At 31.7% G+C, this 27,980-nt stretch overlaps 2 protein-coding genes across 3 annotated transcripts; both read left to right on the top strand.

The window, feature by feature from the left end:
- The first annotated feature begins 13 nt into the window (after positions 1-13).
- Positions 14-21,694, top strand: LOC113396280 (sodium-dependent dopamine transporter). Of its 2 annotated transcripts, none has more exons than XM_026634163.2 (12): positions 14-32; positions 5,737-5,910; positions 16,174-16,308; positions 17,769-17,923; positions 18,200-18,315; positions 18,384-18,522; positions 18,593-18,727; positions 18,799-18,902; positions 19,013-19,250; positions 19,434-19,662; positions 20,157-20,425; positions 20,887-21,694. In XM_026634163.2, the coding sequence occupies exons 2-12, from the start codon at positions 5,766-5,768 to the stop codon at positions 21,079-21,081; spliced, it is 1,860 nt and encodes a 619-aa protein (XP_026489948.1). In that variant the 5' UTR covers positions 14-32; positions 5,737-5,765; the 3' UTR covers positions 21,082-21,694. The 2 variants fall into 2 exon arrangements, with proteins under 2 accessions (XP_026489948.1, XP_026489949.1); XM_026634164.2 differs by lacking the exon at positions 14-32 and adding an exon at positions 5,532-5,568.
- A 3,851-nt stretch (positions 21,695-25,545) lies between these two features.
- Positions 25,546-27,437, top strand: LOC113396239 (ankyrin repeat and MYND domain-containing protein 2). The gene is made up of 2 exons (XM_026634113.2): positions 25,546-25,852; positions 25,939-27,437. The coding sequence occupies exons 1-2, from the start codon at positions 25,652-25,654 to the stop codon at positions 26,920-26,922; spliced, it is 1,185 nt and encodes a 394-aa protein (XP_026489898.2). The 5' UTR covers positions 25,546-25,651; the 3' UTR covers positions 26,923-27,437.
- The last annotated feature ends 543 nt before the right edge of the window (positions 27,438-27,980 follow it).

Here is a 27,980-nt window from a genome sequence, read left to right as displayed (position 1 = left end):
ATGGCGCGTGTGTTGCGCCCACCGAGCCGCACGTAAGTATTACTTTACATTCTAACAACTTTTTGTGATATAATTTCTAACACTGAATTTATTATAAGTATGTTATATAAAATACGTTTTTATAAAACCTATAGGAAAAAAAGATGTCAGTTAAGTAAAAAGTAAATAATTGGCTTTGAGAAAATCTTATTGTTTTTGACTAGTGGTAACCTCGGTTAAAAAGCATAATTTTTTAACAGGAATTGAAACAAAATTAACCGAATGGTTTAGCGTTTAAAACCAACAAATATCATATTTAGTATTTTTATAGTTTATTTGAAAATTACATATGCTGTATATATTGCAGAGAGAGAGGAAGACAACGCATCACAAATTTGATTGTAATGGCAATCAGGTTTCATTTCATAAAGATGAAATGGCGTTAAATAAAAATGAAAATCAAATGATTAACCTTTGTTAATTTTAATTATAATAAGAACCAAAAGCGCATCTCAGTCGAATAATTTTCATTTCTTACTTTTGTGAAGCGTATTTCCAATTATGTAGTTCCGTAGATTCGACATCATATTTAGGTACAGCAATACCATACCCGTTAAAAGCAGTGGCTTAACTAGGCGGATGAATTCCCCGGTTCTGTGCTTTGAGAATTTCCACGTGGTTTTAATGTATAATTAATTTATTCACATACTATTCACATAAATACATGACATATATTTTGTAAAAAATCAGTAATTACGCGTCAGAATTCGAAAACGTATCCAAATAGATAACAATTATTTTACTTTAACAAAATTATAATTACTTTTTTTTTAAATATATGGTAATATTTAAAAAAAATATATTTATACACCGCACCACCTTGCCCTATAAGTACCTACGCTACTGTTTAAAAGAAAATTATTATAATCGACATAATGAGTATAAAATTAATTAATTATATAATAAATCATCATTTGTCATGGGATATATCAAAAATCAACATGTGTTGTTTACCTTCTTTTTAATCATAGTGTAATTGAGTCTTTACAGTCTAAAAAAAGCCTTTGTTTAACTTAATTACTAACCAAATATTTTTGATTGCCCACAACGTCACAACTACTAAAAAAATGTATCAGTAATATACACTAAAAGCAGTAACTACCCATACCCCCATTTCCCTAGTGGATGGTGCACCGTCTTTTGGAGAGATTCTCTGTTAATAATCCTCCCGGCTCCAGTAATGATTTCATTTCACCAGAGTTAAATATCTGTTATAAATTATCATTCTGATATTGTAATTTCTTATATATCTCCTTGTGACTGACTTCTTTTTTTTATGAACACACTGATTATCGTTTATCATTGAAAAAAGTTAAAAATAGTCACCAATAGTTAATTTAAGGTGAATGTAGGGCAAATATTAAAGAGAATTATTAATTGTTTTATTTTATGATATAACTTTTTTAAGGTATCTTTTGTATGTATGTACAAATGTACTAAAACTAACACAATATAGTTCATGCGAAATTGTATTGTCACCGACAAGAAAATGTGTAGATACCATGTTTAACAAAGAATGAAAATCAGTGTTGTAGAATAATTCCAAACTGTTGATATCATCTGTTAACAAACTAGCCATTCTCTTCGCATTGGTACACTTCTCTATAGGGAAACCCGGATAGTGTTAGAATTACGAATAATAAATACATTTATTTATATAAGAAGTATAATAAGAATTATTAATATTAAGGCCTTTGTTATTCACAAATACAATTAAAATTAGTTTTTGGACAAATCATGACCGCGTAGAATGGAAGCAATAATGGCAAAATTTCGCCGTTGAATCGTAATCGATCCTCATTGTTCTCTAATCTTTCATTGGACCCTTTTTTAAACATAATAATTGTTGGTTTTTTAGTAAATCTAGTTTGATTTGAAATTTCTAAAAAAGGGATAGATGACTTCACTAGCGGATAGTCCTCCTCCTCAAAAATGTTTCGGGGGATCCTTACCTCATGCAGGGTACAATGACTCACTGTGATATTGCTTCTATAGTTTTTGGATTAAAACAATCTTTATTAATAATTGAGAACCTTTTAATAAGTACTAATCGAAATACAAATAAAATCTTTACAATATTTTTAAATGATGTTCTAGTTTCATGTTAATTTGGTTACATTGCACAAATAGCACATACAATCTGATTTGATATTTGTAAAATTATAATTATCAAAACATTCTACACAATAGTCTTCCTTTTTTAATTTAACTTTTATAACTTTTCAGGTATTATAACGTATATATATCGACTTTAAATCCTTACTCCCTTTGATTTGAAATCCTTGGGTAGCTTTTCTTTTAGAGGTTTTATAGTCACGTTTTCTTAATTTTCAATATTAGAAAAATTTTAACTTTATTTTTGATTTCTGTTTTATTGGTATTTTCCAATTCTTTCATATTTTTGACAAAAAAATATCTTTGTCTTCATTACCAATGTCTTGTACTTGATCGCCAATAGGAAGAGCATTTTGTCTTGGTCATTTGATGTTAAAATTCAGGTTCTTGTGTGCGCTCATCTAACACTAGTTCTCCAGAAAGGACTTCATGATCTAGTATCAATCAAGTACTCAGACTAACTATCTTGTTGATCTTTTGATGATCTAAAGAATTTTCAGTCCAGCTGATGTAGCGCTGGACCACGCCTGGCTTTCGCTCATATTTGGAAAATATTTCGCCTTGCAATAAAAAACCGATAAATATTTTTTATGTAAATAGTCGGGCCACTATCCGTAAAAGTATATGGGGCGATCCATTTCAAAAGGGATTTGTGGCCTATTTCTTAAAAAATAAAAATAATTTAACAATAAAACGCAACAGAACGTCTAATTTAAACTCCGAAAATAAAACCAAAACGATATCGACACAAATAATCATAAAAAAAACAATAGAGAAAACTCATTAATATTATTTCACATTTTGCTTCCAAGGCAATTTTCGCTTACAAGGACGAAACACGTGCACCATATTCTAGATTTCATGGCCATGGAATTTTTAATCATTCGGACAGAGTGCTTCTCATAATAGACGAGTTCTTATGCCAAATATATCTTGGATATAGCGCCTTTAAAACCGAGGCATCTATTTTATTGATGCAACCATCCGGGTTTTAGCCTATATCTCGATTCCATTTTTTCGAAGTAGGTAGTAGTACTTTTTATCGCACTCTTTGACAAATGAAAAAATTACATCTGACTTTCGAAGGATTTGATTCTTTGAATTTGTTTTCTAATTTCACTCCAGCTTTATTAGATGATCAATTACGTGGTTGTTATATGCAGACAAGAATAATTTTGAGAGTTTTTTAATATAGTGATTTCCTGAATTAAATCAAAGGCGTAGAAAGTAGGAACTGATTAATTTCTCGCCTAGGTAACCGTTGTAATTCAATGGGGAAACGCTAATAACATGAACCATCTTTCCATTTTAGGCACGTATATGCCTTTTTTAATTTTATATGTATTCATATAAACGAGGGTTATATAAAAAGTTTTATTAAGTTTACAATTTTAAAACCTTATTTTCCCTTTTTTTACTTGCCTAACACCCTCAGGCAAATAAATTTTCCTGATCGATAGTCGGTGCCCTGGACTAGATCTATTTTTAAAGTAGTTTCGTAATGATGTGAAGATAAGTTCATTGTCCCATTTCAACTTGTAAACAAAACTTAACGTTTACTCTTCCAAATTAGAACGCAGGACGATAATATTCATTTTGTAATTTTATATCAGTGTTGTAGTAGGGTTTCGGGCAGGTTTGTCGGGGTTGGTACAACGCTTTCATAATTTCTTCTAATGTCAATCTTTATTTGTTCACGGGATGAGTGAGCCAGTGTAATTATTGTATTATTATCACTATAAAATTATTGTTTTATTTGACTATCAATTTTCCCTGTATACTAATTATTGTTACAGAGTATTCTAGTATAGAGCGTTCTCATACATAGCCTTTCAGCGTACTGTCAAATATAAAATATCCTTTTAAAACTACTAATATCAAAGACAACGAGATTTAGACATAGACATTTGAATATTCCTAACATTGAAATATTCCTAACATTGATTTATTCCTAAAAAATATGACATCATACAGTGAAGAAATGAATTCTGAATATCCGACATTTTTAAGTTATTTCTTAGATTTATTTTTATTGATATTAAAATTAAAATAAAAGACTTAACACAAATAGGTCACTAATGTTTTCTCTAAAATAAATATAAATAAGTTAACTAATGCATACAATTTATTATTATTTTGTTGTAATATTTAACTAAAAAAAACTACTAAACCCATGTGCATAAAACTTATATCACAAGACGCAGTTCTTTTATATAGTACACTTCGCGATTTTTTTAGTTTCTACATTCCCCGTTTTAAATTTAGACTAGTGGGTCGCACTCCAAGCTTCGAGTTTATTCAACAGATTTTGAAACATATGACAGGTTTTGTTTTGATTTAATTACATTGTAAACTGAAGACGAGGTTTTACATTTTTTTAATAGAACCATTACGCGGCTCTACCCGGCCAGTAACTTTTTAAAATTAATTCTTTGTTAAATCGTAACAATTTAATAAATTGCAATCAAGAATCCTCTATAATATTCTGCACTTCTAAGGCTGAAGTTTTTCAAAATAAGACCATAACCGATCTTTCATGTGCAGCTCGTCCCAGAATCACTGAGACAAAAATCGGCTTACGCTATTAATATATAAAGATCGTTAAGTAATTGAAAAGCACGAATTCATGTTGTTTTAAAAAATAAACAACCTCATTTATCAAGTTACGATGTGTGCCGTCAAAATTGTAGAATCAAATTTGTCAGATATTGGTATTCAATTTCGATGCCAGTCTGTAGAGCTGTTATGATGACGTAATGGTTTTTCGCGGGAATTAACGTGGTGCCAGTGACAGCTACTCTGCTGGTGGAGATCGAGTGCGACCTGCAGGGTTGATATTGTCTATAGATTTTATTTTTAAACCTTTTTATAAATGCCTACTTTATTTTACGTGTCAATTTTTTTTTATTTCACGTGGTTTACGGTATTAAATGTTTCGAAGTAAAACGTAACGCAATGCGTACGCTACGCTTTTCGTTTACAATCAAATGATTGAAAAGATGTTATTAAATATCTATTATATCATATAAATTATACATTTATATTCCTAATTTTAATAAAGAACGTATATTAAACACTACCTACAGCCTTGTAAAATATTTTGCTCAAATCAAATAAAAAGTGTGATTAAAATCATTAAGATTCAAAATCATTAAAAATCATTAAAAGTAATTACAATATGAAATTACAAGTAGCGGTATGTAAAAATATGTAAAATATAAAATAAAATAATCAACGTTAATTTTGTTCAACCCTACACGTAATTCGTTGGTCAGCTGGAGTGGTGTCCACTGTCCAGCGAGGCGCTCGTTATAACATTTGTCACTCCATACGCCATATCCTAATGGAGTGGACTCAGGGACCGATTATTCACTCCTTATTAATTAAAAGTCAAAGGTCAAGTGCTTGTCGCCCGTACGTGTTACGATCTTTATAAAATCTATTTTTGTCTTTTTTTATAAGACTATAATGAGTCAGTTGATAGAACTCGTAGATCCCGATCGAAGATTGCAATTTGTGATCCAGGCAACTTCGATATAATAATATATTATATATGTTTATTTACAATTTTTTTTTGTTTAGCCTGTGGCGGCAATCCGACCGTTATTAGAATGTCGCTGAAGACCCCGACGCCGGGCGTCGGCGAGCGCGAGACATGGGGCAAGAAGGTGGACTTTTTGCTGTCCGTCATCGGCTTCGCTGTCGACCTTGCCAACGTGTGGCGATTTCCCTACCTGTGCTACAAGAACGGAGGAGGTAAGTTTAAACCAATAAGAAATATTATTTTAAGGGACATCACCGCAGGTAGTCGAAGCTCCTAAAATATGTAAGTTGTTAAATTAATTTTGATTAATAATTTGTGGAAAATGTCATTAACATTAAGTTTTATTTTGCCTTTATTCAGTATAATTGTACTTAATACCCTTTTTTTCTGGACAAGCTATCGCATACGAAACAAGTAATTTACGTTTTAATAACAACCTTTTTATACGTTACACACGTTTTTATAAATTCTCTTATACGTTGAGTGTGACAGATCTTTAGGGCATATTCACTTATCCCTGCATTATTACGTTATCCCGACTAAATCATCGAGTAAGAGGTGCGCTGCGGCGAGGTGATGAAACGCCGGCATGAATGCTAAGTGCCCCTTACCGCCTCTTGCCACCTCTTACTACCTCTTGCAACCTCTAACCGCGCTAATTGTCGGTCTGTTTCCGACTTGAAAGACGTATTCACGTTTATACCAAACGAAAAATACAGCGTGTTCTCTTCGCATAGTATCTGGATATTTTGTAGTAATGGATATACAGTTTGATAGAAGTTATAAAAGGCAATATCGGGTGAAATGACTGACAACGCATAGCTTTAAATTTAACACAAAGAAATTTGTAATTTGAAGGCGACATACCTTACATACCTTTAGAGAGAGACATTATAAAAAGCTACAGACTTTCCAACAGCGAAGCCACTTCGATAATACCGATCAAAAATCTTTTAGCTCTGTTATTATAACGCAATTAGTTTTAATAGCATTGACATATACATATGTAATTATGTATTTACTTATAGAAATTCAAATTTTTTTTTTTTGACTATATGGTTTACAAAGAATTTTAGTTTTATTTCTGATTAAAAGATTTAAACATAACTATAATAACAACACATCAAACACAAGTTTATATTATGTTAAACTGTTATACTAATAACATTAAAAAAAGTATTATATGTTTCGGGATTAAGCTTTTTGTATGTGTGTCTGAAAAAAAAAACATTTCCATTACTGCTTTTGTACGAAAATTATATAAGTACCTTTTATTTTTTGATAAGTACTTTTATCGTGGGCTCTTATTTATGAATCTTGTTACATATAAACAACTATTTTATTTATAGCTTATTCCACAACCCTAATCTAATGCGGGATAGTTTATACAAACGTGGAAGATTTTCATCCGACACAGTGTCCTTACAGTATTTTCCTTCGCCCCCGAACACAATTTGAAATATAAAAACAAATTTAACACGTGTCATGGCACGTTAATGAAGTTGTTCTTGTTAGTGCTGTACAATGTTCTAAACACTGAGCAATTTCGTCATCGGTCGTACGTATAGCAGTAAACAACTAAATTGTGCTTGAAAAGTGGACACGTTTTAATACAAGCCTATTTCATCTCATAGAAACACAAATACGTAATAGGCTTCGAAGTTACAAGCCGATATGAGTTGGTATTCTCGAGGTGTAATTCTAATTGCTCAGCGACTGGTGGAGGACTCTCGAATGCTGAGTCGATAATGACACTTGGTGCTTTCGTGCCCGAGCGTGAGCGAGTCCATGCTTAACATCGTCTAAAGTCCAATTGGATGCTTGCATTCTGGATACGATATTTGTGTTCCCTCGTTAGTTGTGTTTTGTTTAGTGTGAGTTAGTTCTCTCTTGTTTACTAATAAAAATAATCATGCTTTCTTACTTGGATTTATGACAGAAAGGGATGAATTATGTTCATTTATTTCTACTGTATTATTTAAAATTGTAAATACGCTATTTACTTTAATTTGAACTGTTTAGTTTTGTAACTGTAATATCTGATATAAATTCCAATATGTTTAAGATGGTTAACAAGACCGAAACCATTTTTATAAAATTATATTTTTTCCGTAGTTAAATTTCTGTATTTTAAAAGTATTTAGTACGATAATTCTGTGTGGTAAATTTCCTAGTGTTCTCGTTAGGACGGCACTTCAGCTAACTGATAATCGCCTTATACAATAACAAGATAACACTTGTGGTATAATGTGTACGCTTTTACAATTGGATCAGAGAAAACATTGAAATGATTTCTATAGTAAGATTCAAAACCGATAAAGAACGTTTGTATGCTAAAATAGTTATGACTTTAACGACTTTACTAGTAAAAGCACGCTTTGGAATTGAAACACAAATGATCTATGCTCTATTTCAATCGAATTAGGTGTAAAGATAAAAAAAACCTTCGATTTACATATTCCATGCGATGTGCTTATTGGTCGGCTGTATAATACACTACAGACGGTTATTGATTAATATTGAATATATTTTTAAATATAATACGACACTATTCCGCTTTACTTCTTATATACAGATTCATTATTGTTAAAAACGCCATATTTTCGCAAATCCAAAATTAATATCATAGATTATTTTACATCTTTCTACGCTACTTCTGCAGATTACCTTTAACTATGGCAAATCTCACACTCCGAGTCCGCGCGCACAATATGTATAAAACGAGATCAAAGTTTCCTTTTCTCGTATTAATATATATATATATTACTAGTTGCCGCCCGCGGCTTCGTTTTAGGAGCTTCTCTCTTGGAGTTCAAGATTGCTTCAGCCAAATTTCATCAAATTCGGTTCGATTTCATCAAACTAAGCAGGTGGAAAACAATTAAAAAGAATTTAATTATTAAGCTATACGTTATTATAATATGTATATCAGCCTAGATCGGTAGATATATATATATTAATCTTTTGAATAAACTCGAGTGTATAAACAGACGGAAATGAATCACTCAGTGCGGGCGCGCTAGCGGTCTCCCGGCTAAATGTCCGTTTCTGATATGTCCGGAAATAAATAAATGAGCTTCCTTTGTTTGATCTTTGTCTTTTGACAACGAGCAACACTACGCCGACGATGGCAATTTATGCATTAAAAAATAAATATAACCGTTTATAAAAAAATCTGTATTGAATATTAGGTTTTAATTATACGGTGACCTTTGCTTAATTTATTAATTTGAAAATTTCCGTTTGTTTTTAATGAAATATACAATCGTAGGTAGTATTTTTGACATTTAGTTACCTATAACAGCGTTTTTGATTAGCATACATAATTACAATTGATTTTAAAAAACAATACTTTCCGCTATAGAAATCCATTATCAAAACTGATGTAATGGATGGGCATTTTAGTTCTATCATTGTTTAATAGGCATTTAACAGGTTACAGTCTATTTATTTACATAGAGTAAAAAATATGTATGTACAATAATTTAACGTTTACAAATAAAGGAGCGTTCTTCTCACAATCAAAAATCTCATATTAAAAACAAAACACGAATGTTCTGAAACTACCACAAGAGGAACGAAGTTTCTACATTACTAATTACATCCTTCTCGTTCTTCTTTGTACCGCACCGACTCTTTGGGCGTCCAAGAGCCAGTAATTGACAATCAGAAAGCTCCCTTTACACGACGCTTCGAGAAACTTCGTTAGCTACTCGATGTGCAGGAAAATTAGTAACGCAATAATGGGGGTAATAAGGTAATGGAGGGGGGTCATCTGGAGCCGATAGTCTACCCCAGATCTAATTAAATATCAATTCTATATCAATGTTATCTTGTGATGTCCCTCAAAGGGTCATCGCCGGAAATTTATTTAGCGGCGCTTAAACGCGTCGGTCGGAGTGAAATTGAATTTCGAATAGTTATGAACTTGAGCCTTTGAGAGCGTCGCGTCGTGTCATGTAGGAATTGAAATGATACCATATATATTTACATTTATAATGTCATTTTTATGGAGAAATTTTAACTAAGAGATGACGAGAAAATATGTATTTTTATAATATTACTTATAAGGTTGTTTCATATTAGGGTGTTTTACTGTTTTAGTAACAATCGATAAATATAATTTCAATTCACGCAAATAAATAGTAGCAACTTCAATATCGATAAAAAATATATAGAATAACTTCTACATTTTTTATCGCTTATATTATCTGTACATTCTGATTCGTGATTAAATTCATGAAAATGTTAATAATTAGCTGATTTATTGTATGATCAGTAATTGAATTCTAAATGTTTTCAATTCAAAGCTACTACATTACATTGAGCATTGGAATATTAATTATGATGATTAAAACGAATCATTTCGATAGGAGGTTATGGTGCGTAATCAGTTTTGAAATTTCGTCCAGTAATTGGTTGGGCCGGCACTTCATCATGCGATCTAGACGTCCGTCACGGCTCGTTCGCACTGACATTTTGAGTACGTAATGGAAGGTATCGTAATTGATTAGGCTTTATTTAATAAATATCAACTGATATTCGTTTGTTTTTGTTATCATTATACAGCATAAACAAAGTCGCTTCCCGCTGTCTGTCCCTATGTATGCTTAGATCTTTAAAATTACACAACGGATTTTGATGCGGTTTTTTTAATAGATAGATTGATTCAAGAAGAAGGTTTATGGAATAATACATGCACAATATAGAAGAGATACACTAATAATTTTAGAGTTTTCTAAAGTGATGTCGTAAATAAACACATTTTTTGCACGTACATTGCAAATGCTGGCTGGCTCAACCCTACGAGTTAGATCAGAATAATGTACCACAGTATTGTATACCTTAAAAAGGTCTTCAAAAAAGTCAGCGATGGTATATGTCTATCTCTTAGGGTTAACCCACAATAACTATTAGTTGACTATGAATATTTTCGAAAATATTACAGATTTAAAACGCAGGGACATAGTGGTGTGTATTGAATAACGAATGAAAAACTGTGAACGTTGTAAGGCATTCTTCGTATATTTAGTGGCAGCATTGCACCCGTGTGAAGCCAGGGCGGGTCGCTACTGATATTTAGATGTGTTTTTGTGCAGTCAGCACATCGCCTTTTTAGTTGTAAGTACTTCACATTTGGCATGATGACGAAATCATAACAATTTCTCATTACATTATTATAATGTATTAATCAGTCAGTCAGTCAGTCAGTACAGGGTAATCAAATAATTGTGACGTATCCTAAATAAAATATATTATTTTTTCGGTCCTTGATATTGGCTAAACTCATACCTGGATCCGTCTCTAAATAATATACGCCTCAGTATCTCAAGATAGTCTATGCGCCAAAGTTTAGGATATATTATTTTGTCTTACTCTCATTGCTTACCACATTAATAGTATTCTAGTCTGTAAATAATGCCTGGCTAAGGTTTTAAAGGCTTGATTATTCTTTTGAACTTATATTAAGGCTTTGACCTTATATCGAATTGCTTCAATGCTGGTTGGTGGATACCGCAATGCCCAAGTTGAATTAAAGCATAAATTAGGCACATGAATATTTAGTAGTTTTTGCCGGGGCTTGAACAAGAATTCTTCACATGGGTTACAATAATGCTGGGTAACTACTGAGCCACCTCGGCTTTTATTTATATTATTAATGTTAATTTGTTCGTGGCATTTTAAAATGCATTCTGTGTATATTAATGGTATACATAATATATATTTCTGAAACTGTCGACGCACTTGTAGATCTGATAAATCGATAATTGAAATTTGAAAAATTACTAAGCAAGGGAAGGATGATGCGAAAACTCGATTTCAAGGACGGCACTGCTCTCTGAATCCTTAACTTAATACGATCGAGTTGTTCAAAGTGTAATTTTGTTAAGCACACGAAACCAAATAAACGTATGCTCGTGATCAAGACGTTGTCACGAAATCGCACTAATATTCATTTTAAATTTTCATATTCAAAAGTCGTGGTGTTATTATTGAGACTGAGAATTTATATAATTATTTAATTAAAACAAACTTACGGCCAGTGAAGGACGTCCTAACACTAACAGATATACAATATTTCTGATGAAATCATTCAACTAATTATGTAATTAGGCGAATAAAAATTGGGATTCAACTTGTAAGAACTCACTTTGGAAACTTTATAATTCTATATTAAAACAAACTTACAGCCAGTGAAGGACGATTTACAGCAATATTTCTGCAAAAACAGTCAAATTTTATTATGTAATTAGGCGAATAAAAATTGGGCTTCCACTTGTAAGAACTCACTTTATAAACTTTACATTTCTAAATCTTTAGTGAGGTCACTTGTAGGAGACTAAAGCCAAATTTCTCCATCGATAGGGATATTTCTTCTATATATGGAATGACCACGTTGTCCGCGTCGCAGGCACTTACGCGCTACGTACTCGTACGCATTTCTGCGGCAAAAAGTGACGTCTACAATATGTCAATTATACGAAATTTATTTTGTATAGTTTTCTTAAAATACACTGAGAACAAATATTAATAAATTAATAATTAATTAATGTTGCTTTCAATGGTTGTGTAAGCAATTTTCCGATACGGTTCTCGCGTATTTCAGTTCGGTAAAATGTTTTCACTACAACTCGAGTAAATTGTTAGAAACACGTAAGAGAAACAAAAATATGTATTCATTTTTATTCATATTTACAATTATATACACGATGAGCCTAGAGTTAGAACAAGTGAATTGCAACATAAAACGCCCCAGGTTGCAGGTTAAAGCCCGGCGAAGTACCGTTGAATTTTTATGTGACCAATTTGAGTCTATATTAATTCAATCTCATGCTCGACGGTGTGCATCGTGAGGAAACCTGTGTCGAATGAAATTCTGTAACATGTATACTCTAGCAGCGTGGTGGAATACGAACCAAATTTTCTCCTCGAAAGGAGATCCTTACAAACTTTTACATACGATAATAAAAGTAGTAATTAAAAGTAGTAATCACATAATTCCATAGCTATTAAAGTACGTAATTGAATATTAGAAGTAATCTATTCAATCGGTCCATAATAAATACGTTTCCGTTAACGCACCGTTCTACCCGGGGATGATTTAATACCTGAAACATTTCGATGGAAATCTCGTAATGCCCAATCATCCGCGACCCGCCGGGAATAGCCAGAGATATTTCATTATCCTAAGTCCAGACGCTGGCTTAGATGGAGGAATTGAAAAAGAATTTTTACAATTTGAATTTATTTTTAATCGTCGATTATTTTAATATGACGTTGGTTCTACTTCATATTCTTTTTTGTTAAAGGGAATAATATTAGCATTATGGTTTCTCATAAATCAATTATTAATTAAATGAGGAATTAAAACAAATGAATTTGAGGAGTGACAACTATATAAAAGTTTATCTAGCACTAAGTCCGTTTCAATATTATAACACAAACTCAAACATATATAGAAGTTGTTTTTTGCTCATTTAGTTATGTTTATCAGATAATACTGTTTATGATTGTAATCGTTATATGTACTACAGTAAATTATATTAAAATCTCAGTACAAGTCAACTGTGTTCCTAAAACGAGTGAATCGATGAACTCTTATTTAAAAAGTAGTATATAGTCAACAACAATTTTCTAAAATTCCATTGTTACAAAGAGATATAAATATGTATTATGGAATAGAATGAAACACTAAAAGTAACTTACAAGAAGCATAAATCTTTTAGGATAGCACACTATCAAAATCCTATTATCCAAGTTAAGCGGCGAGGAAACATTGGAACACTTCACTTTGGCCGACTTATGGAACTTAAGATGGGTTCATTCAGTGACCTGTTGCATCCGGCAATAAAATAAATCCCCTTCCCACCCCCTAAACTCAATAGAGAAAGGAATAACGTACAATGTGATATATATTTTTATCATTGTTTATGCATCTGTGAATCCAAGATCACTATGAAATATTCGGTTCAGTTAATGTATCTGTTATTATTTTAATGTTAGGATTTTAATATTAATTTGTTTAATTTCGTTGTTAATGATAATTAGATAGCTTTGAGGTATTTATATTCAGTATAATTTTTTGGTTATCAAATGAATGTAAAATCTTGGCATGGTAATCAATTGCGGTTTAAAATTCAGGCAAAATGTACCTGCTTTTTGTTTCTTTTATATTTTATTTTGTTATTATTGTATAGTTTTAAGTGTATAAGTGTTGACAACGAATACCGATGTACGGATAAATCCAATAGGGTTTTTGTTACATCGTTTTTAACACAGTACAATATAAGTAAAATGTATATAATCATAACATAAACATAATCAGCCTGTAAATTTCCCACTGCTGGGCTAAGGCCTCCTCTCCCGTTGAGGAGAAGGTATGGAGCATATTCCACCACGCTGCTCCAATGCGGGTTGGTGGAATACACATGTGGCAGAATTTCGTTGAAATTAGACACATGCAGGTTTCCTCACGATGTTTTCCTTCACCGCCGAGCACGAGATGAATTATAAACAAATTAAGCACATGTAAATTCAGCGGTGCCTGCCTGGGTTTGAACCCGAAATCATCGGTTAAGATGCAGGCGTTCTAACCACTGGGCCATCTCGGCTCTCTAAAATATAAAATAAAATGTATATTCACTTAAAATAAATAAAATAAAAAAATAAAAATAAAATGAAGTAAAAGTACTTTTGGGATTAATAAACTGATAGGGCTCTAAATGAAAATACCTTGAAAGGCATCAGATCAATTTTGTAGGTCATTGAATCATAATAATCATTTTATAGATAATAATAGTAAATTATTGTATATGTTAAAAAAATTATGTCGTCCTAATTTCGGTCGCGGCGCGGCGGTCAATCTCAAGAGAGCCTAAAAAGCTACGCAGGACATATTATAGCGCAACACACTAGTGCACTATAGCAGGTGCACTTTCTAATCCCTCACGCTCATAATCCAATGGGATTCAAATTCGACAAAATCGGAAAGGGTTCAGGCGCTGAACCAATGACTACGTGTTTTCTAAGCCACAGAAGGGTCAGCACATACGTCTAACCTCCAGACTCCGGGCTGTTATTGAGAATTTTTCAACAGAAAAGCTTAATAATATTTTATCGGTGCGACCTGGGCTTGAGCCCAATACCTCGAGATCTGAGGCCTGATCTAGTAACTAGACCCAATACGCTATCTTCTAATAATGTTACGACTCAATAGTTAGTTAAAAACAATTTCTACGCATATTGCGACTTGTACAGTACGTATGTTTAAGATTGATCGTTTAAGTAATTCATTACATATTTGGTTTTTTTTTTTCAATCACTCAGTAAATCTACATTTATCAGAGTCGTTTCATTAATAATACCCAGTAGTTAGTTAGTTACGTTTAGAAATATTATTTTATATGAAATATCGTCTTGGGTAAATTGCTACTGATAGAATCATTCAAGATGTATTCTTAGCTCTTTAACGGAAGAGCCCTATTTAACAATTGTCTCATTCAGATATTACTCATCCCCGCGTCACTGTTATTAGGTACTTAACAAAATTATAACGATGTACTTCCTTACGCAAGCGATGCGTGATAATGAAATTACAATCTAATTGAAATTGCCTTTACATTAAATATTAAAATCGTTTGATTACGAAAAGAAATAGGTTTGTGGGATTAAACTAAAAGTAAACTAAAAGTCTGCAATGTTCGGGCTGAGGTTAAGCCTCCACTTTCCTACGAGACAAGGTTTAGAGGTTAGACACTGTTAAAAATATAATAAAACAATTTCCTTTACCATCAATATGCCACTAATCATTAATATATAGAAATACAAAGTATTTTTTGCAGTAGAATAAGTATATGAGTTGGGCTAAACAAACGCCCAGTCATCGTATATTAAAGCGTCGACCTAAACCGGCTTGTACAAAGCGCAAAAAACTATTGATAAAGACGTTGAAGTACAAGAATTATAGCATTACAAAAAACTGTTTTATTCTGAAGGCGTACTTACGTAGACAATCACACTTATATAGCGAAGAAATGTCTCGAGAATCATAAAAGCTTGTTCTAAGTAAATGCGAGACTTAAAAGGCCAATTATAGCACAATTTGCTCCACTCTCCTTCCACCCTCTGAGGGAGCCAATATGAAATTATTGCCTTGAGAATTGCGATCTATGATCTGAGATTGCTTTAAATGTACGATGAAAAAAAGTACTAGTAAAGAGGATTAACGATTCATTTAGAAATTATTTTCTATTCAATTTATAAATTAATTATAATCCATTTAATAATATGATATTTGGTTATGTGTATTTCTTTATACCTTTCCGATGAAATAGTTGTCAATTTCTAAGTTTTCAAAGGTTTGCGGTTGTTCAGAAAGTCACAAAAAATTACACAACATTGTTTTATTAAGTTCCATAGCGGTTTTTTTTTTAATTCAAAGTATATTTACTGATTTTGATCCCTGATTATCACAGGGGCCTTCTTGGTGCCATACTGCATCATGTTAGTTGTGGGAGGGATACCACTGTTCTACATGGAGCTCGCTTTAGGACAGTTTCATCGCAAAGGAGCCATCACTTGCTGGGGCAGGCTCGTGCCACTACTTAAAGGTAAAATTTCATTATGTATTATTTAATAAATACAAATGTTTCTGACTTTTATTTTATCATTATTTATATACATTACCTCTATAATCTACCTAGTACTTTATTAGGGTATATCAATTCAATAATTTAATTATTATTGACGTAATTGTCAATGACAACTTTATATCTTGAGTAAAGTAAAAACGACATTGACATAAAAAATTACGAGATTTTTATTTTTAAAAAATCTACGTCAGAATCATAATCGTACATTTATTGTTAAATACGGGATTATTATTATCGTCTGTGGTCAAAATTCTGACAATGTTATTTCGTTCTACTCTATGATTCTTACCTTGACCTTTCGAATTACGCACATTTTTTAGAATTAATTTCATGTATTCATAAAGATTTTAATATAGCTTAAAATAAAATATCCTTTATTCAATATATATATGAAAGCACTGTAAATTTACGACCACTTCAAGTCCCGTATTTCTTATAGTCTTTATGCGAGCTCAATGTCTGTGCGATCTTGATTTATAGCTCTTAACTATTACTTAGAATTTCTAAGAAAAATAATTGTGACTTAATATATTTTTATGTACATAATAATACTAATTTCCCATATTAATATTATATATTCCCATATTAATATTTATATGTCATTTGATTTGGGAAATTAAAGAAGGCGAAAAATTTAAAAAAAATATATAATACTAATTTGATTATGCAAAGTATTTATATATTTTTTTTAATTTTCTATTTTGTTAACATTTTCTGTTTTATGGTTTGCAAAAAAAAAAGAAATCGCTATGTACCTATAATTCTATCGTTTATCATTTTTGCCGCCATTTCTTATGTTACTGCCACCCTTACGATATTGTTCTTGGAATAAAATAAAGATCATATCATTCGCGTCGCGGTCCTCCCAAGTCTTGCACTTAACATCCATAATTGACACCATTTCTCGGCTCCCCTTAAGTGCTCCATACGCTTTCAAAAGACTGCAGATTTGCGAGGTCGGCTTATGGCCGGTGATTTCATTTCACTTGTCACGTCTCGGCTGAGTGGCTCCGATATGATTTTGAAGAATAAAATTGGTAATGGACTGGAACTGAAAAGCTTCTAGCTTTCTCGAAACATATTTTCTCTATGAAGCGTTTCAAATACGTCGCTTTTAATGTTGGTTTGGTTTTCTCAATTACTTTATCACTCTGAATGAATATTTCAACGACGTATTTAATTATTTTTTTTGTTATTAACAATTTAATAATAATTAAGCATACAGAAATGGAAGCAAACGTATGTAATGACGTCACGTTCACTGAAAAACAGGTGGTGCGTAATCTCTATTAAGCTTACCTAAATACTTTTTTTAAATTGATATAGCATAACTTATTAGTATTTGTTGCCTTTTTACTTTATTTTAAAGTAAATTGTTCTATAATATCGTGTATTTAATAAATAATTTAAATCCGAAGGTATTGGATACGCGGTGGTTCTGATTGCATTCTACGTGGATTTTTATTATAATGTCATAATCGCTTGGGCTTTACGATTTTTCTTCGCGTCATTCACCACCATGCTACCTTGGACCAACTGCAATAATGAGTGGAATACACCTGCATGTCAACCGGTGAGAAAAAAATATGCAAACTTTTTAAATTATACTTCTTGAATAATTGGTAGAAGATTGTTTTTGAAAAAACAGATTTTAACTTTTTAATTCACTTCATTACATTACTTGATATGCGAATAGACAGACCGATAATCACCAGACCGACATGACCGACTTCAATGAAAATGAAAATGAAAATTTCACATAATAAAAAAATTTAAAGAATTTTAAAAATCTCGATCTTTTTATTATTTGAATTTGAATAGACATAAGATACAAGCCATATGTTTGTAGTTCGAAGCTAATTGGGAGTCTGTAAATGTAAACAAAACAACACGTCACCACAACTCTTCAGCGCCAAACACTCCACAAACGACACCATTCACATCAGCCGCTTCAGAATATTTTAAGTAAGTTTTACACTAACCGTATATTGAATATAATTTAATAGTTTTCTTATATATAATTATATTTTTAGTCGGGCAATACTGGAACTGCACAGGAGCGAAGGGTTACATGATTTGGGTCCCATTAAGTGGGACATGGCCCTATGTCTTCTGGCGGTTTACATAATTTGTTATTTCTCACTGTGGAAAGGCATCAGCACATCTGGCAAAGTATATATTTTTATATAAGACTAAAGTATTTTCTTTTCTGTTTGTGTATTTAAAATATTATTTCTTTTAGGTTGTTTGGTTCACCGCTTTATTCCCATACGCTGTACTTCTAATACTGTTAGTACGTGGAATAACATTACCTGGTTCTGCTACTGGTATACAGTATTACCTAAGTCCTAATTTCGAAGCTATTACTCAACCACAGGTAAAGAACTTCTTTAATTATTTTGGTAATCATTTATGGAAAGTAATTATAATGAAACATTTTATTCACAGGTTTGGGTCGACGCAGCGACACAAGTATTTTTTTCTTTGGGTCCAGGATTTGGCGTTCTCTTGGCTTATGCTTCTTACAATAAATATCATAACAATGTGTACCAGTATGTATCAATTGCATTAGTTCCAATTATAATCTTCATACAATAAAACATAACACATTTTGGAATAACTACTTCATGTGTGCTATTTTTGACAATCCCACAATTTCTAGGGACGCGATTCTAACTAGCGTGATCAACTCTTGCACTTCATTCATTGCTGGGTTTGTCATCTTTAGCGTGCTGGGTTACATGGCCCACACGTCTGGCAAGGATGTTCAAGATGTAGCTACTGAAGGACCGGGTCTGGTATTTATCGTATACCCAGCTGCTATAGCGACTATGCCAGGATCTACATTCTGGGCACTCATATTCTTTATGATGTTACTCACGCTGGGACTGGATAGCTCTGTGAGTAGTTTATTATTTAAATTTTCAATATACATAATCATATTAACATACTCATAATTTATACGAGAGGATTTTGAAAATATATTTTTACTATTAGAATCCTTATTTATATTACCATTTAATTAAAGTGTTTCTGTTTATAAATGGGATGGTCCTTTTTTACAAAACCATTATTTATTTCAGTTCGGGGGGTCAGAGGCAATAATTACCGCTCTAAGTGACGAGTTTCCTCCAATTGGTCGACATCGAGAACTATTCGTGGCCTGCCTCTTCACTCTCTACTTCATCGTCGGCTTGACGTCTTGCACTAAAGGAGGCTTCTACTTCTTCCAACTGCTTGATCGCTACGCAGCTGGCTATTCTATGCTTGTTGCAGTTTTCTTTGAAGCAATCGCTGTTTCTTGGATCTATGGTATGTTATAGTGTTAATTGGAAGGGTTTGGTTTAACCATTTAATGAATCCTATTGGAGTTAACTTGAGTTTGACAAATATTATGGATTCATAAGAGTTCTTTAATAATATTATTTTGTAAAAACAATGTACCTTTTTGAAAGATGTCTAACCATAATTTTGTTTTTGACTTTATTTGGATATGATGAAAGTATATTTAATGTTAGAAATGAGTGCAATGTTTTAGTGTAACGCAAAAAGGTTTTACTTCCGCCACGTGTAAACGTGGACTTTATTTGCGCTTGATATAGTTTTTTTGACCTAATTGTGACATCAAATAGATAGTTCTTGCAATTTCACGTTACTGCTCAGTCCGCGTGGGTTGTAGCGTGATATCAGTCTCCATAAATGAGCTACCTAACGGAAAAATATTTTTCAAATCTTGAATTCAGCATGTTCAATCAAACAAACTCTTCAGTTTCCATAATAGTATAAATTATAAATTTTCCTAACAGGTACTGAGAGATTCTGCGAAGATATCCGCGACATGATTGGTTTCCGACCTGGTCTGTACTGGAGAATCTGCTGGCGTTTCGCTGCTCCTGCATTCCTCTTATTTATCACAGCGTATGGTCTTATGGATTATGAGCCTTTACAGTATGATAACTACGTTTATCCATTCTGGGCGAATGCGCTTGGCTGGCTCATCGCAGGTTCTAGCGTTATTTGTATACCCGCAGTGGCCATCTACAAGATCCTCACCACTAAAGGAACTTTCTTAGAGGTAGGTGTTTCTGAACAATAAGGTTTTAATTAATTTCTAACTTTTTTTATTCTACTTATGCAATTTTGGGTATAATGAAAACGGTAAATATGTTGAGTAAGGGATACTTAAATAGAAAGTAATTATTAATTTTTCTTTCCACGACATCTACTGAAATATATTGCAAATGTAAAACATACTTATTAGGTATGGTTTATTTTGAGATGATGATAAGATGAGACAGAATTCATGATTTAAGCATGAATAACGGGTTGACTGCAACCATGATGGCATATGACTATGAACGCTGACGGGCATGGGTCACTATTAGAAAATCTACGTGTGTCGAAAGAATTACATAATCATATTTTCATTTGTTTTATTTGGCCATACTCAGTCAATTAATCAATCAATGAGATATTAAGTTTGGTGTAATTATTATTAACAGGAGACAAGGTATTACAACACTTTTATCCTTCCAGCGTTTGCAAATCCTGACGACACCGTACGCAGACACGGAACACAGCGCAGTCCACAACGGTGTGGTTGTGTCGGAGAGTGGTGGCGTGCGGCTGTCGTCCGCCGTCACCACCCCCGGCACGCCGCCCGCGGCCGCCCCCTCCGCCCCCTCCGCCCCCTCCGCACTCTCTGCGCGCGACCAGCCCGCGCTCGTCTGAGCGACGCTCTCCTTTGACGTCTACTACGTGTAGATCGTCTTTTATGTGCGACGTTAATACTTAATCCGCGGTCTCTTGGCGCAGTGACAATTATGTTTGTCTTATGCGGCAACAGTTGCTCATTCTAACGTCGCTCATAATTAGTATTGTATAGGCCGTATAGGTGTCAGAGGGAGGAAAGGTGGCGGCGTTTTATGCTTAAACTAATTGTGGGAAATGGTTGTCACTTGCAGCTTACCTTAGACGTTAAAATAGAGCTTAATTGCTTTGTTACTTATAGCAAAATTCTTCTTCAAGTGACTCATTATGTTATGAGGATTGAATCGTACCTACTTGTGGTTACAAAAATAGGATCAGTTATATCTTCCAAAATATGAGTAAACCTTTTGTCTCTAAAGAAATCAATATCAGAGAAAATGTTGTTTTCTTCAGAAGGAAAAAACAGTTGGGATTAAAAAATATATATATATTTGAAGGTATTAAGATAAGGTAAGTTCATCTCTTTGTTATTTTAATCGTGTTAATAAGTTTATAAAGACAAAATGAGCGCTTTCGTATATTTTGTTTGCCATTAAATATAATATTAATTATCGAATAAACTTTAATAAATAATTCATCAACGAGTATAATCATCAAATGTATGTACCCATTACCTAAATAAATGTATTAACTGCAGTATTATAAACTTATAAGTTAGGTTTACTATTCTATCGAATGTTATGGTATATGGCAACATAAAACGTATACGTCACAGACAATGATCTATTGTACCCATGTTAATAAGATTACACAACAGAATACCTGTGGGTACATAGGTGTAGTCTGTAGAAGAATGTCATAAATAGAATACTATTTTTTTTAAGTATAATCGTATCGTCTCTCGTAAGGCTAAATGATTAATAACTTTGTCTTTATCATTGACGAAGACTTAAAGAAAAAAAAAATGTCTATGATTCAAATGTATACGTGTATACGACCTAAGCTTATTTATTATTAGTTTTACACATTTATTCTATTTACTTTATGTACAGAATCCATAATATCATAATATAATAATGTTTTATATAGGCGAAATCGGTAAATAATCTTTAAAATAATATTGATTATTATTCGTAATAGTGTTAACACAATTTGTCTAGCGTAGTATAAATTTGCTTAAATTATTTATACTTAACGTAATAACATTACAATTTTTGTAGAATAAATTTTAATCACTTTCAAATTTCAAATCTTAACATATATACACATTTATCTTAATAATTAATAGTACTTATAATAACAGTTAATAGTTTAGTGAGTAGAACTTGCATAGTCAGATACTTACATTTATATAATATATTATATTACGTGTGGAAGAGTAATATTAGATTTTAATTAATAAAAATACCAGTAAAAACATTTAAAACTTTCGTAATATATCCATTTTATACCTTACATTTGGGTTTCAACTTTTTTGTACGAAATATGCAACTCTCGGAACGTCGCGCAAAATATTAAACAAAAGTATGAACGCGGTTAAACCACTGAGGTTTAACCGCGTCAATAAGGTATATTATATAGGTTTTATTAAATGTTATTCAACTTACAACACAACTTATAGGTATTATGTAGCTTTCTTTTGTCTAATTAGCAAAATTTTAACAGATTCGATATCTATTTATATTTAGATTTAAGTCTGTATATCTGGTTAATTCAGCAAACCGTCGATGTTTTAGATATATGTAGTTATAATAATCAGTTTTTCATAGACAAGTCAAAATATGAAATAAAAATGTTTTTCTCATTCATCATAATCTGTTCCACGATAAATATTTATTTTATTTATATTGTGATTATAGATATTCCGCTCTTAATTCAATTTATTTATTGGATATTTTGACTTGTCTATGGGTAAATTCTTAGCCGAAGAGCAAAAAGGTTGACGCTGGAACAATTAGTCTATTTTATGAGTCGCTACACAGATTCCTGAGGGTAATATAGTTATTTTTAAATTGTACTTTATGATCCTGGCTGTTACATTTATAGGCTTTACAGCAAGCGCTACTTTGAAAATAATATTAAATACTAGGTTCCTATGTGTTTCGAATGCTTTACAAGTTACATTCAATTTAAAAAAAAAATGGATAATTTTATTTATTTTTATTTATAAACATTTTTTTTAATACATTTTTCTATATTTTGTTAAGGTAGACGTTATTTTTTTTCGTCCAATATCCACTAAAAATATAACAAATAATAAATATTCCGCATAATTTATATCGATATAATCGACTTAATATTAACTGTTGTTTAAGAAAGAAAAAAATGCTGTGTAGATAATAGTAAAATAGTGAATTTAAGTCATTCTAGTTGATGTTTAAGAGAGTTCATATACCCACATATAAGTGTTACTAGTAAAAAAAAAATGAATATAAGCTATATTAATCTGTACAATTAGTGATTTTTATCTATTCATGTTAAAAATTATAATGATCTATATTCCAAATATTTAAAATTTTATCTCTGAATGTTGTGATTTTCTCTCAGTATTAAGGTGCTCCATTTTTACCGATATATTAATATTATTTGATTTAAATGTATTTTTGATTTTATTAATACTATTCCTCACTCCGTCCTGGGCAATGCGGATTGATGAATTGTATTAAATTAAATATTATACTAATTTACAATAACGACGATAAAGAGTGTTCCACACGACGCGCTTACTTTTATAATGTTGTCATTTTTTCAATCAAAATATAATATTCATTAGAAGTAGAAAACTGTTTATGTAGTATCTTAGATTTTCAAATAAGCTTATATATATAAGTCACGATTTATCTTAACAAAACAAAATTGTAGTGACAATGTTGCCATGGCTAAAATCATGTGTATATTAAATTAAAATTAATTTTCCCCATTTGATCTTTGATAGTATCTTTAACTATAACTAGTTGATGTAGTCTCTCTTTAATATTTCGGTGTTAGTTATCGATGTGAAAAATGTCTCGTGTACTTGTAGTTTATGTATAAACTAATCAATTGTCATATCAGCCATTGTGACTATTGATTATTATATAATAAAAAGGTTTATACTCCATGTAAATGTCGTTTCATTTTATTTATTCATTTAACCCTCATTTTTCGACATAAAGCCAACTTAAATAATATCGACTAAGATATATATTAAAAATAAAGTTAATAAAATCAAACATATTAGATAACAATTCTAATATAAATTAAGGAAATCTCTTGGAAGGAAATTGAGGTATCAATTAAATCAGTAAATGTAGTGCATTTAATTTAAAAAAGCTGAAAACACTAAATAATGAAAACGATTGAATAAGTAAACGAGCTAACTATCAAAACTAGATAGTCAAAAGTACACAAACTGATTATATTCATTCGTATTCTTTTCTATAATAAGGGTCCACAGTTACTTTTAAGTTGGCCTATTAAAACATTTAAAAGTACAATATTATATTAATAGATTATATTAAAGATTAAAAAGCGTTTACTGATTTCTAGGTAGGATATATAAAAAAATAATTGTACTTTACTGATATACTCTGTAATTATAATGGTGAAAAGAGTATCTACTGAATTTTTTGGCGGTTCTTCTCGGTAGAATCTACTTTCCGAACCGGCCTTAAATTTAATTCAACACTGTAACTGTAGACTCTTCAAAATGCCCAATAGTAATAGCCCCACTGAACGCGATAAACTCAGAAACTACTAAAATGTTTTTCACCAATGGATGGAGAATTACGGTTTTATGTAAATTGTCAAAAATATTATGCTGTCAGAGCGTTAAAGTTTTGAGTATTACGATTTCCTGTCTACCTAAATCTTTACTGAAATCTTATGTCTGCAATATTTATTTTGTATTAGGAATAAATAACATATTAAGATGAATTCACTTCGTATCGACTAAGAACCAATAATCATGTCGCGAGACAAATCATGCGGAAACGTAAGAAGAATATTTTATACTTTTTTTTTTTTACTTCGGAAAGTGCTTTAAGCATTCGGTCCTGATATCTGGATCGAAAGAATCGGATTCATTTTTGATACTTATAGTACCTAATTTATTTTTCGAAAAATTGTTGTATAGATTAAAAGGTTCAATTAAAATTCTCTAGAATTCGCGAGTAAAACGTAGTGATTGTATACTCCTTGAGGACGCCATCTATACTTTATTTAGAAAAGCATGATAAATGTGAGTGTGCGTTGTTTTATTTTAAAACTAAAGATGTCTCTAAACATTTGAAAGCTATATTCATTTATACTTACGATTTTACGATTAATATTATAAAAAAATGTCACGTAGTAATTATATTTAGATTTATATACATAAGGAGCCATTCGGAAGGATTTCAAGTTTAGTATTAATACAAAAAAAAAAAACAACAGCACGGTATTATCATCTGTTATCATTAATTTGTTAGTGTCATTAACACTTGTCAATTTATTCTTTGACATTCACAGTCGCTATCTGATTAATATTGAGTTTGACAGCGTGTTTTATATTCATTCTAATTGTTATAAGATTTTTATTAATCCTTTCTGTAAGATAAAATTGTAATCCACTATGGACAATAAATCCGACGAATCAGCTCTACCTGAGAAAACAATATTTAATACGATAGCGCAAGGTGACCTGACCGAATTTAAGAATATCCTCGCTCAACATAAGGGCAGCGTCGATTTCTTTGACGAAAATGGTATGACGGCACTTCAGCACGCCGCTTATAAGGGTAATAAGGACATGGTGCAATTACTGCTTGATAGGGTAAGTGAATTACTTTTATGAGTTTTAGTGGGTCAATTGTTATCAATTTTTTTTTTAGTTTTAATGGTTTAATGTTGCAATTACAGGGTGCGGACGTAAACTCCGGTAAACATGAATACAATTATACTGCATTACATTTCGGTGCTCTGTCAGGGAATTCAGAGGTTTGTAAGTTGCTGTTAGATGCTGGAGCTAAACCAACGGCAACCAACTCCGTGGGCCGCACTGCCTCACAAATGGCAGCTTTCGTTGGTAACCACCACACTGTGGCTACAATTAATAACTATATACCGAATAGTGAAATTTCCTACTACTCAATGTCTCAAGGGCAACAAACCGAACCATACCTACAACCATTCCTAGTTGAACCTCTCCATAAATTCGTTCTTGGTGTAAATATTCATCCAGTTAGGTTGGCTCTTAACCTACAACATTTGCCAGCTTTATTAGATAATGCAGAGAAAGTAAGTAAAGTTCTTGAGATGCTTTGTAAAAAAGAAATGACCCGAGGAAGTGACACTAATGAAGTGATGGCATTTAAGTATCATTACCTCGCTTACATTTTGAAAGAATTGAACAATATAAGAGATAAGCAGAAACCTAATAATGAAAGCAAGGAAGATAAGAAACATGACATTGTCGAAGTTTTTGCTAAAAAGCTTTTGAAACCTGGAAAAGATGGTATTTCATTAGATCTGATGGACTCATTCCTCAAAGATTGTGTCCGCGAGTTTCCTTACAGAGAATGTACCACATTCCACCAGATGGTGAGTTCATTAACAAGCAAGGATCCTCCACCGGCTTTGACAGTCATTAACTGTACCATAAATGGCCAAAGAGGATTTGTAGATGCTATTCCTTATTGTAGTACTTGTGGTGAAGAGAAACCAGCTAAGAAGTGTTCAAAATGTAAAACAGTACAGTACTGCGATCGGGAATGCCAACGCCTTCATTGGTTTGTCCATAAAAAGGCTTGTAACAGAGAATCAAGTGTCCCCATCACCAACTCCAAACCTGCAGTGGATGCCACTGAGATTACCGCTGAGTTACAAAATCTTGTAGCTGGATAGTTTATAGTTCAGTTAAAATAAATACTATGGTTTTAAATTTAAGGCTTAAGGCCATAAACTCAGAATTGTTTGACTTGAACTTAAGACGATACCCATTTACATATTCCATTTCATTGCAAAATGCTTAAAATAATGAGCAAAAACTATCAATATATATTTAATTTGTATCAACTTTTCCATATCAGACATACAATATATTCTGCTCAATAATACTTTGAAAAGAAGTTCATTATTGAATTTACTTTGCATTTAACTAAAACCATGTAAAGAGCCATATACTAGACTATAAAACCCAGAGGCCTAACAACACTATGTTAAAAATGATTTTGTCAATTCTGTATTTTTGCTCTTTACCTTTGTATTGGTGACTGTAGAGAGAGGCACAAATTTCTTATTGTATTGTAGTCTTTGTTTGTATTCCATATGCATTTAGAAAATATATGTTGCTTCACTTTAATGTTTCGGGCTATCTATATCATGTCATTTTTTTTCTCTCTGGACAAAAACCATAGACAAATAATAATACATTTTATTGATGAATATTCTTACAATGATAATCGTCATTTTACAAGAGAAAATAATTAATTTTGGATTAATCCTAATCTAGGGTTGTCAACTTTATTATTTTATACAATATTTTGTCATAAACTCTCACAAAGAAATGAATTAAGATCTGAAACAGAAATAGTTGGTTTTATATAAATAAAGTTATATTTACCTTTGAAGTATATTAATAATACCTTGATTTTGAATAAACCTTGATTTATTTTTGTTCAAGAAATTTCAACTGCTTGTTTATTAAGCTATTCTTTGGTTTACAATACTTTAAACTTTTCCCCACATGTAAAAGAGATAGTAATATGTCAAGTCCTATAAAATTTGAGATTGTGTTGAGCAAAATCTGTCCTAATGTAGATTTTTTTGCATATGTAGTTTATAGATGGCCCTATTCAAAATAATGATTGTTAGTAGATAAATAAAATTATAGATTTATTAGAAATAAAAATTCAATTCAATGTGTTTATGTAAAGAAATATATAAAATTAATGTTGTGTCTT

This window comes from Vanessa tameamea, chromosome 8 (genome assembly GCF_037043105.1).
Source record: "Vanessa tameamea isolate UH-Manoa-2023 chromosome 8, ilVanTame1 primary haplotype, whole genome shotgun sequence".
Classification (NCBI taxonomy): domain Eukaryota; kingdom Metazoa; phylum Arthropoda; class Insecta; order Lepidoptera; family Nymphalidae; genus Vanessa; species Vanessa tameamea.
This window is presented reverse-complemented; position numbering and strand designations above follow the sequence as displayed.

Excerpts from the sequence above, each read along its gene's own strand:
- LOC113396280 (XM_026634163.2), top strand. The coding sequence starts at position 5,766 with ATGTCGCTGAAGACCCCGACGCCGGGCGTCGGCGAGCGCGAGACATGG. Across the intron at positions 18,728-18,798 it reads AAGCTATTACTCAACCACAG|GTTTGGGTCGACGCAGCGAC; the intron begins GTAAAGAACTTC and ends TTTTATTCACAG. Across the intron at positions 19,663-20,156 it reads CGCTGTTTCTTGGATCTATG|GTACTGAGAGATTCTGCGAA; the intron begins GTATGTTATAGT and ends TTTTCCTAACAG.
- LOC113396239 (XM_026634113.2), top strand. The coding sequence starts at position 25,652 with ATGGACAATAAATCCGACGAATCAGCTCTACCTGAGAAAACAATATTT. Across the intron at positions 25,853-25,938 it reads TGCAATTACTGCTTGATAGG|GGTGCGGACGTAAACTCCGG; the intron begins GTAAGTGAATTA and ends TTGCAATTACAG.